We start from the raw sequence: 14,186 nt of genomic DNA, 5'->3' as shown, positions 1-14,186 counted from the left end.
GTTTCCTTACGTAATACAGGTGTAAATAAAACGATAAGTGATATAATGATTTATATAATTGATAACCATACCAAGTTTACTGTGTTTGAATAAACTTTTATAAAAAAACGACAAATTTGTTTTAATATGACCTTTTTTTATATTTTTAAAATTTTAAAACGTAATTCAGTCAACTTTCTTCATTTATAGAAATTTTTCTTTATTTTATTATAAAGAGTTTGTCTTCAAGTTATGTAATAAATAACATTATAATGTAACGAAAAATACAATTTTATTTTATCAAATATAAGTAGTCTTTATATTCAGATACTTGGCTCTAACGATTTTAAGTATTTTTGGTGTTTTTCACATAAAGGAGTATTATGGAGTTTGCAGTTTATGAACAATGATTGTTATATCGTCGCCACAAGTGCTTGACCGCGTGCTTGTTAGCATCACTGAGACCGTAGAGTTGTCTGCTGGGCCATGAAGGAAATACTTTCCGACGATTGGTCCAGTGAGTTGACTGACGCGCCGGTGGACAAGTCCGGCATTACACAATTTTTAAATATTTTTAGACTCGATGACTTAGGGCCCTCCAAGTCAGAACAAGCTCCTATACCAACATTAGAAGCATCAGTATCAAGAATGAATGGATAATTAGGATTAAAATAACCTAAAATAGGTGTAGAAGTTAGAATATTCTTCAATTTTTGGAAAGTTAGAAAAGTGGAATCATCACAAATAAAATCTTTTTTATCTTCACAAATTAAATACAGGGGATCTGCTAAAGAAGCGAAATCTTTAATAAATTTTTATAATACGAACAAAGTTCAAAAAAACTTCTAAGTTCAGATTTATTTTCAGAAACAGGCCAATTTATCATACCAAAAACTATATCAGGACAACTCTTCAAACCTTACCAGAAACAATATGGCCTAAGAAAGAAACTTCTTTTTGGAAAAATATACACTTTTTAGCATTAACTTTAAGATTAGAATGTAAAAGTCTTTTGAAAACAATTCGAAGATGAGAAAAATGATCATCAAGACTTTTACTAAAGATGATAATATTATTAAGATACACTAAACAAATTTTTTCAAAGAAACCATGTAAAACTGTATTCATAGGTTTTACAAAAGTAACCGGAGGATTACATAAACCAAACAGAAGAATTTTAAATTGCCAAAGTTTACTTGCCAATAAAAGAAGCTGTTTTCTCTCGATCTTCAGGAGCCACTCCAACTCGTTGATAACAACTTTTTAAATAAATGGTTGAAAACCATTAAGCACCAAGAACCATGTTCAAAATATATTCTTGATAAGGGATCGGAGTACAATTTTTTACTGTAACATCACTTGATTTCCGATAATCCACACAAAATCTGATTTCATCACTTTTTTTAGGAACAAGAACAACAGGAGAAGCTCAAGGACCATTACAAGGTTCAATTGCGTCGTGTTGTTTCATTTCCTCTATAACTGTATCTACTTTATCCCTGTAATGTAAAAGAATACGACGAGGAGTTTGTTAAATTGGAAGTGAATTACCAACATTAATTCTATGTTGCGAAATTTTACGTTTTCCATTATCAAAAGAATTGTTAGAACAAATATCTATATGTTTTAATAATAATTTTTTTCAACGTAATTGACTGGCTTCATCTAATAATTTAGAAGATTTTTCGAATAAATATATAGCAATTTCAGGAAAGACATCAATTTCACGAATAATTTTATTTATAGAAACAATTTTACTGTCATCAGGAAAGTTTTTGTCAAGCAAATTTTTAAATTTATAAAATAATACTGGTTTGATTAATAAATCCATACCAAGAATACACTCATCATAAATTTGGGTAAAAACAACTTCTAAATTAATTTTAATATTAGAAATTTTAGTTTCTACGATCTTAATGAAATCAAAATCAAATTAAGTATCTGAAACTGTAAAAATAAAGAAAGAAGAACAATTTGATTTATTTACTTTTCTATTTGAAAGTGAAGGAATAACTACAGTTACATCAGCAGCTGTATTACCTAACATTTTATATTTTATTCCATTAATTTTACCTTTGAGAATCAACAAACGTTTAAATAAATAATCAAAATCGAAGTTCTTAAAAGAATTAAAAGAACTTAACAAATTTATATATAATTTTGACGAAATTTTCTTTGGAATGAACCATCAGTTAAAGAATTATTATTATTGGAACAAGAATTTCCTTTACAATCTCTTTTTGTATGACCTTTTTGTCCACAATTCCAACATTAAATTTCTTCTGAAAAAGCTTGGTTAGATTGTCCAAAAGTTCTTTTAACAGGATTAGAAAAAAATTATCATTATTACGAAAATCATTGTTACGAAATTATTGAAATTATCTTTATTTCTATTTCCGAAAAATAATTTTTCAGCTGACTCAAATTCGAGTGCACGCTGAGTCGCTTGTTGTAATGATTCAATTCTATCCATTCGAAGAGAAAATTGCAATCTAGCATTTCTTAAACCAGAAATAAATTGAAGTCCAGCTATTCTTTCCCGATCATAAAATGAGACTGAAGGAAATACATGATTAAGTATTTTATTTATTTCTTCAGAATAATCATAAATACTTCCATTAGCACCTTGTTTTCTTTATTGAGAACGACTAGAATAAGACTGAGCGTATTGCGATTTACCGAAATGATATTCGAAACATTCTGTTAATTTTTCAAAATTTTTAAATCTTCATTACTCAAATCTTCTAAAATATTTTGTGCTTTGTCTTTCAAACACGACGCTAAAATTGATGCTTTGATCTCATCAGTCCAATTATGTAATTCTGCGACAGTCACAAATTGATGTGAATAACTTTACCACGTTTGAGATCTGTCAAATTTACCTGGTTTCGCGAAAGAAAGAGAACTCGCAACTGAAGGAAGACCATTTCAATGAAAGGATTTGGAAGTTTCTTGCAACATTTAAATTTTCTGAATTTGAATTATTCCAATTTTGTTCACTTAAATTATCATTATCATTATTACTGGTATTGTTGTAATATCCGGCTTATTGTGCTCAATGCGTAGAGAGCAGGAAATTCCAAAAAATTTTTGCTCCCGTTCTCAACGACTGAATCAATTTCACCAGGAACATAGGGCAGCACTGGTGTCTCATCTATTCCATACGAGTGCCGGAGGTGGTAATACAGCACTCTTGGGGCGGCGTTATGCCGGTGAATGTTGGCTGAGCGCGCTATTATCGGACAAGCCGATAACACATGAAATAGCGTCTCATCTATATCACCGTGACAAACTCGGCATCTTGTGTCCTTGAGTTGCTCATGCATAACATCACACCGATAAGTGAGGGTAGTAAATACACAGTTTTGGCAGGCCATAATGAATCCCCTGGTCTCGGAGAACAAGCCAGCTGATTTGAGGTATTGGAAAGTCAGCTGGCGTGACATCTCCTGTGTTTCAAGATGACGATCAAACACACCATGTAAGGACTTTGCTACTCCAGAATTTTTTGGCATCTTGATTCACAAAAATTAATGATCACTGAACCGACGCAAGAACGACTCACTTCTGACACCAAATGTGAAATATAGCGAAATAATAACTTCAAGAAAATTATAGAAGAATGAAAACGTTTATAAAATCAAATTTATAGAACTCAAAGACAAGGAAAACGTTCGGATAGCTCAAGTTTCAGTCAGAAATTGAAGATAAACAAACTCTCCCCTTGTTGCTATAAACAACATAATCGTCAAGCAATCGTCGTCAACTAACAAACTATCGTTCGTCAAATAATTCATAGATGGCAATATTCTCATATTTTACAATATTATAAACTTATAAAATTCTGATTTTTCCCATTAACGAAAGTTAATAGAATTATAAAAATTACATTCTTTATGTATCAAATCCTAATAGGATTCTACATTATTTAATAGCTTGAACTCCTCCAACATCCATTAGTCAATACTCCTTCTTTTGTCCTAATCATTTTATCAATTGAAAAGCGAAAAACTAATACGAAATATCGTGGCTGGAAAATATTTTTTAAATCACATTTTCCTTTCCAATCTATTCATTCCCTCATAAAGACTTCTGTGTAAAAACACATTAAATTCTGTTAAAGAAGACGGTCATTGAAAAACACTAAGTCGTATTTTGTTCTTCAATTTATTTACTTCTAATGAAAACATGAAGAAATTAGGCTTTTTAAAATGTTGAAAGTCTTATTAAAGCTTCCAGTGACATGAAAATGTTTTTTATGTTTTACATTTGTTTTCAGTCTATTTATTTCTGATAGGAACTTAATTAAATCTGGCTAATTAAAAAAAAAAACTAATTAGAATATCCAATAGTGAAGAAATATTTTTTATGTCATATTATTTTTTTTTAATTTGCTTTTTTCTTATAGGAATATATAGAAATTATACAGAAAGATCAATGTAGAAATTAGTTCTTTTAAAAAACAGCAAATTCTATTGATAAGTATTGATACAAGAAAAAATATTCTTCAAGTTGTATTTTCCTTCTCAATTTAGTTATCTCCAATAAAATCTTGACAAAATTACACCTATCAAACAATATCGAATCCTATTGTGGCATATTAAAATGAGAAAATATTTTTTGAATAGTATTTGCCGTTTTACTCCATCGATTTTCTACAGAAATTATTCTAATGTTCTCTTTTTAAAAAATATTTTAAAAAAGTCATGTCATCATGTTTTAAAATAGCTCAGTCGACAGTGTACTGAACTGTGGACCCAAGGATGCCAGGATTAAATCTCACCATCAATAGGATTTTTTCGCACAAAGTTTCTAATAAATTTCATTTGAGGTGTTTATTTAAACAAAAAATCCATAAAAATAAAAAACCTCGAGAGTAAATTATAAATTTCCTTTCGTTTAAACTGATTGTTTTCGTAGTAATATGATCATATTGCAACGTTCAATAGATTTACTCCCAATTTCGACAGTATTAAAATTGCATTAAATATTGTTCAGTTCAAGGGTGTTTATTCAGGTGGACACCCTGATTAGAACTATCCCTGGGAAACTACTACTACTTAGGGCACCAAGTTATTTTTATTCACCAGCATAACTTAAAACTAATACCAACATAAATCTGAACTCAATATCTTTGAACTTACTAACTAACTAAAAATCCACAAAATGTCTCAAAAATCTCAATACTCAAAATGAGACCTCAAACTTATAACTAAGTTGAGTAAGATGGTTCTACGAAATCAGGATCCTCCTGAACAGGGTATGTCCTGGCCCTCAGTTGTGTAGAATGTGGAGAAGAGTCGTGTCCAGCCAACAAAACTAGTTAAATGAAGAAACAAAAGGAACTGGAAATAAATTAAATAAAATAGCTAACGGGATAGATTGGAGGTTATTTAGACTTTCTTAATAATGACTAGAGCTTAAAATATTATTAAAAATTTCTATATCAAATAATCAGTTAACGCAATCACAAACTTCAAAATAAAACAATAAAACTTAACGTGTTACAATTCTGGAGCTTAAATGAACTTTACATAACTAACTGAAGAGTATCTCTTCAACACAATGTTTCTCAATAAATCATAACTCGAAATCCTAAACTCGAAAACGCAATACCAAAATTTTTAGCAATAAAATAATTTTCTAAATTGAATAAATTAAACTAAATCCTAATTTTCTTTAATCGAATTCATAATTAAACTTAAATTAACAAGTACGAGAGCAAAGCAAGCCTTACGGATTCTCTTTTACACTACAAAATATTTCCAACTAACTACAAATTTACCTTTTCACCCATTGCAAATCAATTCATAATAACTTACAACTTCTGCAGAAAGGTTTCGATATTCTAACTTCTGTCAAACCTAGTCCTGGTTGTCCTGGACTTTCTTCTACTTCCATTGGAGATCATCTCTGGTCTTTATTCTTCTTTCTGGAACCTTCTTAGCTCTTCACTCTCACCAAGATGGTCACACTCGACTTTCCATGAGCTCCGCTTGCCATCGACTCTCTTCTTCGTTTTTCCAAATTCTCTTCTCTTCTATTCTCTCTCCAAACTCAAAATTCTTTCAATCTGCCGTGCAATACTTCTTATTAGTGGCTATCTTCACGTGACTTTTCTTAAATTTTCATATCGAGGGGTCACTTACAACTAATGTGCACCACAACCTGAATTATAATTCCAAAATTCGATGCCTAAACTCAAGACTTAATCCGACAACCTCTTCCACACTTACATTTTTTTCTTGGAGTCCGATTTTACTGGCAACAGCCTCGTGACTACAACCCTTAAGGCAAAGACATCTCCTAGCATGCGAAAACTGCACTTCTACTCCACTACAGCCTTCCAACTCTCCTCTCAATAGTTCATATTGTTGACAAATTTATTTGGTGTTCTTAACTCTGCTTTTCTTTATGCTATTAAGATTTCAATCGATACTCCTAATAAACAAATGAATACCTCAGCCTTGGTTAGCCATAAATAATAAATAAATTGTACAATTCTAATAAATCGATAAATCAATAACCGAAAGGTCCACACGACCAACTTCCCAGTGGAAAAAATGAAAAAACACCTCGAATAAAACCCGTTTCCAATTGTTTATAACAGATTTAATTGTTATGAACAAAAAAAGTGATTGTCTATTTGTCTTATACGGTTGGTAGCTTTTTTTTAGTGAAAGAAAAAATTTCGCGTCGGAAGAATTCAAATATATCGCATGAATCTTTTTTTTCATTATTTATAACGAATTCCATTGTTATACACGAAAAAAGTATGTTTCCATTGATGTCATACAGTTGGTAACTTATTTTCAGTAAAATAAAAAATTACACGTTAATAGAACACGAATATATAGCATGGATTCCTATTTTTATTGTTTATAATACTTTGAAACTCTTTATTTAAATATTACCATGATCAATAATCATTTGTTAATAACAATGTTCAATTGTTATGGATACAATCCCATATTATTAACAATTATTATTGACTATCATAGCGTCTTTAATGCTGTTTTCTCAATCCTGACACGAGTTTAAAATTCTTTCATTGCTGATTTTGTTTTTAAAATTTTTTTTTTCGATGAAATATTGTGACTATATTTTCATACAAGTATTCTTATCATTTAATATTAATATTTTTTTAAAGATTTCGAAATTTTGTCTAAAAAATGGTATAATTTATAAATTGAGAAATTCAGGACATTTCCCATTTTTGCTAGTTTTTTGGTTCTGCAAAAAAAATGGCTGGACCGATTTTGCTGAAAAGCTAATCAATTCTAAGTTACATAATTACGCGTCGAATGCAGTTGGTCTCACATCGACATGATTTTTTGTTCTCGAGATAATCGAGGCGAAAAATAATTCCGACCGTACATACGCACATACGTACATACACACACACAGACGTCCACTGGAAAACGATTGTATTCGACTCTGGGGACCTTAAAATGTGGAGATATGTCAAAATTCTGGATTCGCGAAATCGGACTCATTACTATAACTTCCCACTGGGAAGTTAAAAATTTTTCATAGAAAAATATTCAGAAAGCGATTTTACACATCCTTCAATTTTGGGATGATAATTAATATTCTTTTCATTGTTGTTTACAAAGAAAGTGTCGACTAGAAATTAGTTCAGTTCAGGATCCGATCTGGTTCAGGATTGCCTGAAATCTGATCAGGAACTGGTCAGGATTTTTGATCCGTATGTGGTCATAAACGTGACACCTCATATGAAATAGTCCGGATCTGCTTCCCAAATCCGGTCCGGATCAGATGACTTTATAAGGTCTTAACTATAACTTTTTTTGTTGAAAACCAAAAATACTTGGATTGTTATTTTTTATGGTTTTGACATAAGGAATATAATTTATTGATGATATTTAAATGAAATTTCGGAAAATTAAATAATTACATATTGTATTTAGAGAAATGCGAACCTACGACCACTACTTTGCGCAACTTGAATCGGTGTCTTCACCCGCTTGGCTATCGACTTATTACACAAGTTGTGACAATCACATATATATCAATGGGTAGTATATAGTATCCACAAATGTAATAATAATTAACACGTTTAACAGTTGAAGCTTCATAAAATAGTAAAATATTAGTAGAAATCAGAATAACACCAAAAAAATATTTTCATTATAAAAATAATTTGTTACTAAGGTGAAGAAAAAATATCTACATGAAAGATTAGTCTTACTAAAGCATGTATACAATTATTGTGAATTATTGCAAAATTTATTATTTGATGACTTTTGATCGTAGACTGGAAATATTACCCACAAACTGAAAGAATACTTCTAGACCCTCGTAATAGTAAAAGGTGTGAGAATATACCTGCAGGTATCGTCCTTCACAACTTTATTTACCTAAGGATTCTTTAAGGAGTTCAATCAAGAGGTATAGTACTGTAGCTTGATCCGGATCTGATCATACTCCGAAATACCTGAACTAATTTCTACTGGGGGTGCTCAACGGCATGTTCTGCCGGAGCACCTGAAACAGTCAATTTTTGAGCGCGTGTTTGGAGTGCTGTACTTTTTTTACCTATTCCCGATAAACAGGTGCTCTTGCAGACTTTTTTTGTAATAAGTTCGGTTCTCCACAAAAAAATACTCTCATTTTTTTTTTCTATCAATCACCGCTGTCGCTACGTGAGAGATGAAAGGGAAAAAACGCATATTGCAAAAGTTTGACATTGCTAAACAATAGTACAATAACTGTTTCCAAATTTACAACAATAGTTTACAGTAATCCAGTGTCGAATATTTTTTCTTCAGTGTCTCCATTGAACAATTATTCCTTAGGTATTAGTTATGGAATTAGTTGTAAAATTTGGTAAGATTTCGTATACTTTTATCGAATTATTTTCAACAATTGTTACATAATTAATGTTTTTTTTTACAATGAACTTATTATTTTTAAGTTGATTTCACATTTCATCGATATATCATATTCGAAATTTTCGTACAAGTATATTGTTTGATTAATTAAATCTCTCTTTTACTTTCATGCTACGATTTTCGGAAATAGAACAACGTCACCGCTATAAAGGTGAGTTGTAGACTTTAATTACTAGATATTGATGTTTACATGCGCCATCCTTATAGTTATATCTTCATATACGTTTATTACGCAGGATGTAATATCACAACACATAACATTGAATCTCTAACTCTACCGATCATAGTACTTGATTGTAGTGTCTTTATTTTTATTTTATATTATTGTACATGTAGATACATGTAAATGTATCCAAGCAATATGCTAAGTATAATGCGAACGATGATACGAGTGAAATAAATTCATAAGAATAATTATAGACTATGAATTTTTAATTCCAGATCCACGTATATTCTGTTAATAAGGACAATCGTTATGTTTGTTTTATGATGTTGTAGACTGAAACTGCCCTTATGTATGATGCAGTACATTTATTCGCCAAAGCACTACATGTTCTAGATACGTCACAACAAATGGAAATAAAACCTCTCTCGTGCGAATCTACGGATACTTGGTCACATGGGTATTCGTTGATCAATTACATGAAAATTGTAAGTATACATTAATTTTTTGTTTGATTGTTCGTTTTTTTTTATTTACGTAGAATTCTGCATTTGAAATCGTTCCTTTCGATAGTTCATTTTTTTTTGCTTACAAGTGTTATTTGTTTTGTTGTTTTTTTTTTTAAATTTCATTTTAAAAGAATATATTGCTCTGAAAAGATGATAACGTGAAGATTTTATCAATAATCCTGAGGATTTTTTTTTCCTTTAAAAATTGTTTTCTAGTTCAGTGATTTCTGTAAACTAACAGTTCAAAATATAATAACAGCTTCCAAGCGACTTGGTGAGCTACGACTCTTCAGCAGAACTAATTGAAGGCTAACATCCTATAACTTTTACAAAAACAGGATTTCATTATGATCAATTTAGTAGGTGACCTGAGTTCCTACATTATCTACGTAACTTCGTTGCAGCATCAAATTGAAGTTAAATACCAAAATATAGAAAAATAGGTCTGTGCTTAGTTTGTGCCCTGACGATGAACTTCCTATCATCAAATTTAATGTGATTATTTGTCGTCTCGATTGTCTCGAGATCGAAAAATAATGTTGACGTGAAAATAGTTATTCACAATTGATTAGATTTCTAGAAAAATCAGTTGATCTATTTTTCCTGCAGGATCGAAGTATTGAAATTTTTAAATTGTAAATTGTGAACTAGCTGCTTCGCGTAACTTAGGCAAAACTTAATTAATTAGGAAAATTAATTTTAAAAACGACAAAAGTCCTATCGTTCTTTTTACTAAAAATCGTCATGGACTAGTCGTAGTAGATTCATTCTCTAAGTTTGTATGGTTATACGCTACCCGATTGACCGATTCCACTGAAGTAATCGACCGCCTGAAGAAACAATCAGCGACATTCGGGAATCCAAGAAGAATTATTAGCGATCGAGATACCGCATTTACGTCGAATGCATTTTCCGAGTACTGTAAGGAGGAGAAAATTGAGAATGTTCACATAACAACAGGTGTACCTAGAAGCAATGGTCAGGTAGAACACGTGAATAGAACATTAATCCCTCTACTGACCAAGCTATCAGCTCCCAAACCCAAAGAAAACACCTTTCTACGGTACAGAAATATTTAAATTCTACCCCACACCGCAGCATTGCGACAACTCCTTTCCACTTATTGCTAGGTACACACATGAAACTGGAGGAAGATCATAACGTGCGAGATATAATTGAGAAAGAGTGGATTGCAATGTATGAGGAAAGCGGGGATGAGATCCGACGACAAGCTGTCAGAAAGATTGCCGCTATCCAAGAAGAGAATCGACGCACATTTAACAGAAAGCGCAAAAAAGCAACAAAATACCATAAAGGAAACCTTGTTGCACTTAAGCGCACCTAACTAACCCCATGCATCAAAGTCCATCCGAAATTTGTAGGGCCATATAAAGTTAACAGAATCCTACGAACCGATCGCTATATGTTAAAAAAGGTCGGTGAACATGAGAGGGCCCGACAAACTTCATCACTGGCAGACTATCTAAAGCCGTGGACAAAAGAAATTTATACTGCCTTGATCGCAATTGTCAGCGACTTGGATACCAGTGACGAACTCGAAGACAACATTAACTGACCATCTGAGGCAGATGGTACAATAGGATGGCCGAATGTAGGATCGGGGAAAAACCCGTCGTTAGTTTTTTTACTAGAATTCAAGTTTTTCTGTAGCTATTAAGTTTTACGGTTAACTCTAAGGACTTTCCCCTAATAAAAAGGGAAAAGTCCCAACACGTGGTCTCCAGACTTGGGACTGACGTGACCGACGGAGTGGGAGGTCAAGTCTCGCCCTCGCAGAAGGGATGAGAACGGGAAAAGAAGACGGACAGTCAGTCTTAAGTCGGAGGGCTCGCGACTAATATGCCTAAAGTTGTCCTAAGTTAACATTGTAACTTCATATCTAGAATAAAAACTAATTAAACCTTACCATTTTATCTCATCCTACATTTGAATGAAAGTTAGTCGTATTGTCCTTTTGGGTCGCACTCAGACCACGAAAAAGAACTAATATTTCGAATTTGTAATCCGGTAATTTTTTGGTTTCTTTGTTTATAATAGACTGCAATCATTAAAAACAATGTAAAATTGTTTAAACACATAAAGTTATTACCTTCCTATTGGAAAACAATTGTAATGATCCGATTTGGCAAACGATCAAGAGTAACTACTCGTTAATCACGCCATGTCACGCCCCACTTTCACCCTCTCCCTCTGTTTGTCACTCCCTATCTATCTGTGAGTATTGTGTGACGTGCTTTGTGTGTGCTCCGGCTTATAAGTGCTTTTTCTGCTGTTCTGTGCCTCCATACTTTCAGTATTCAGGTGTACCTGGCCGTTCATTTGCTTGCATTTTTTTTGAGCTTTTTCTCTGGCCTGCACGCTCTTTAAGATTATTCTTCATCATTCTCTGCTGTTATAGCTGTCCTACTTCTTCCTACGCTTACTGCTCCACTAATGGTGATCTTTGTTGATACATCGATATTGCTGCTGCTATGGGATTGTACCTTGGATCGGTATAGCAGATTCCTTACTATTCGACGATTAATTAAGTGGGTATAGCCTTTGTCTACTATTTATCTGCTACTTTTTTATGGCCAGCAGCACAGGGCACAAGATCATTAAATCCTAAGAGGGCAAAAACAATGCTAACAAGGAAACCTCGTGAGGTGGTCACCGTCGATTTAGCTGAGATATTTATATAATAATCTATGTCGAAAATAGTGAACCACGTATTGTTTTTCGGCGAAAAAACGTTTTGAAGGGGTATAAATTACCTCCCCCCCCCCAAGTTGACACCCTATAAAAGTGATTTTTAATTTTCACATATTTCTAATCGAAATTTTCCGAAATGACCTTACATGTTAAAAACAACAGAAAACATAATGAAAAATACCTTTATTTACACATTAACAAAACTTACGGATATACATTTTTTTTCATTAAAAATAACAAAAAATCTATAACTTTAAAACTATTATTGGAGAAAAATTCTAAGATACGTGTCTTCGCAATTTTTAAAATAACATGGAAATCGATGCCAAAAAAACTATTCCTTTTTTCAAGACACAATGATTTTTTGCACCATGCACAACGGATAATTTCGATATTTTTACATCCTGGAATTTCACAATGAGACTTACAGTTATCTCCAAATGCAAAATCGACGGGATTTTCGAATTCATCTCTTTTTATAAATGAAAAACTACTTTTAAACCATCAATAACGAAATAGATTAATGTATCGCGGAGACGATAGTTGATTATGAGTCAGTAGTTAACTTTCATTTTCAATTATTTAGCGTTACACAATTTTAAGAATAAAAAATAATCGTATTCCTATTTCGAGCACACGATTTTATACACATATAAAATAATGGCTATTAACCAAAATTCTGGTTTAAAAATTATTCAATCTGGTCTAAAAATAGATGCATTTACCCGTGGACCAAGTTTTCCAGTTGATTCTTTTAACACAAGAAAAAGGGGAGTGTTTCAATTTTGGTTAATAGTCATTATTCTATATGTATATAAAATAGTGTGCTGTAAGTACAAAGAGCTTGATAGCAACGACTCTGATGCATCTTCCATTACCTCGGTTGCATCTAGTGCTTTCTCCAAGTGCTTCCTCAGCGATGCCGAATCTGAATAAGGAGCAGTCTCTCATCCTTAAAAAACCGAAGGAGGATATCCTTTTGATAATTCTTAAAGAAATCAAAGGGGCTCATCGTGAAATAAATGACCAAAGGGCCATTCTGAACGAGCATACCGTAACCCTGGCTAGTAATAGAATTGCGCTCAATAATATCTCGACTCTTACTGCAAAAGTTGAAGAAATTGAATCTCTGGTCTATGAATTGATGGCAGCCGGTGCTGCACTGGAGGAAGAGAACCAAACGTGTTTTTATTGCGGTAAAATATTCTCGTACTGGGCTCGTCAATGAAGTTATTACTGTGAAACGACGGCTGGGTCCTTTGAAGGCTTCCGGGATGAACTTCATCTCACTTCCTACTGCTTTATTCAACTTGCTGGGTAAGGATGAGGAAACCTTAAAAGTCAGAGGTTTCAAGTTCATGTGGGCGAAGAATTCTGTTGTTCTCGATAGATTTGAGGAGGGTGACTTGGTTCATCTTGTAAACAACGTACAGGATCATGGTAGGCTAGCCAACCTATACAGTTCTCCTGATAGTAAGTAACTCTCCAGCTCCGCACTGGCCACTCCGTCTGCTGACAGTCTGAGGCCGTGCTTTGTTCTTCCTACGACGCAAGCTACCTATCATCTTAATGTTTGCTGCCTTAATGCCAATTCTCTTCACTTGTGTCTGGACGTCCAGAGGTGTTTTCTGGACAGCGGCTCCTGCTTGTATCATGCTCTGGTCATAACAGAGACCTGGCTCAGCTGCGATATTCCCGACAGCGTTCTTCGTCTGCCTGGGTATAAAATCTTTCGTGACGACCGTAATGTGAATGGTGGCGGCGTCAGTATTTACATTCTGAACGACTGCCCTACTTCTCTTCCATCGACATCTACTCATGTTTGGACCGGTAAACCAGGACACGTTGAATCCACCTTCTGCGAGCTCAAGCCCAAGAACTCTGCTCCTATTTTCCTCGCTGGAGTAT

At 33.1% G+C, this 14,186-nt stretch overlaps 1 protein-coding gene across 1 annotated transcript in view; it reads left to right on the top strand.

The window, feature by feature from the left end:
* Window positions 1-14,186, top strand: part of KaiR1D (Kainate-type ionotropic glutamate receptor subunit 1D) — a 472,789-nt gene that overhangs the window by 385,550 nt on the left and 73,053 nt on the right. Inside the window, exons 8-9 of the mRNA XM_035088617.1 lie at window positions 9,025-9,045; window positions 9,393-9,545. Coding sequence (XP_034944508.1) covers window positions 9,025-9,045; window positions 9,393-9,545 — 174 coding nt within the window. The remainder of the gene's footprint in view (window positions 1-9,024; window positions 9,046-9,392; window positions 9,546-14,186) is intronic.

The sequence above is a fragment of the Chelonus insularis genome, unplaced genomic scaffold, assembly GCF_013357705.1.
Source record: "Chelonus insularis isolate UGA/USDA-ARS -01 unplaced genomic scaffold, ASM1335770v1 contig_55_pilon, whole genome shotgun sequence".
In the NCBI taxonomy this organism is placed as follows: domain Eukaryota; kingdom Metazoa; phylum Arthropoda; class Insecta; order Hymenoptera; family Braconidae; genus Chelonus; species Chelonus insularis.
The sequence above is the reverse complement of the archived record's forward strand: the minus strand, read 5'-3'. Positions and strand labels throughout refer to the sequence as shown.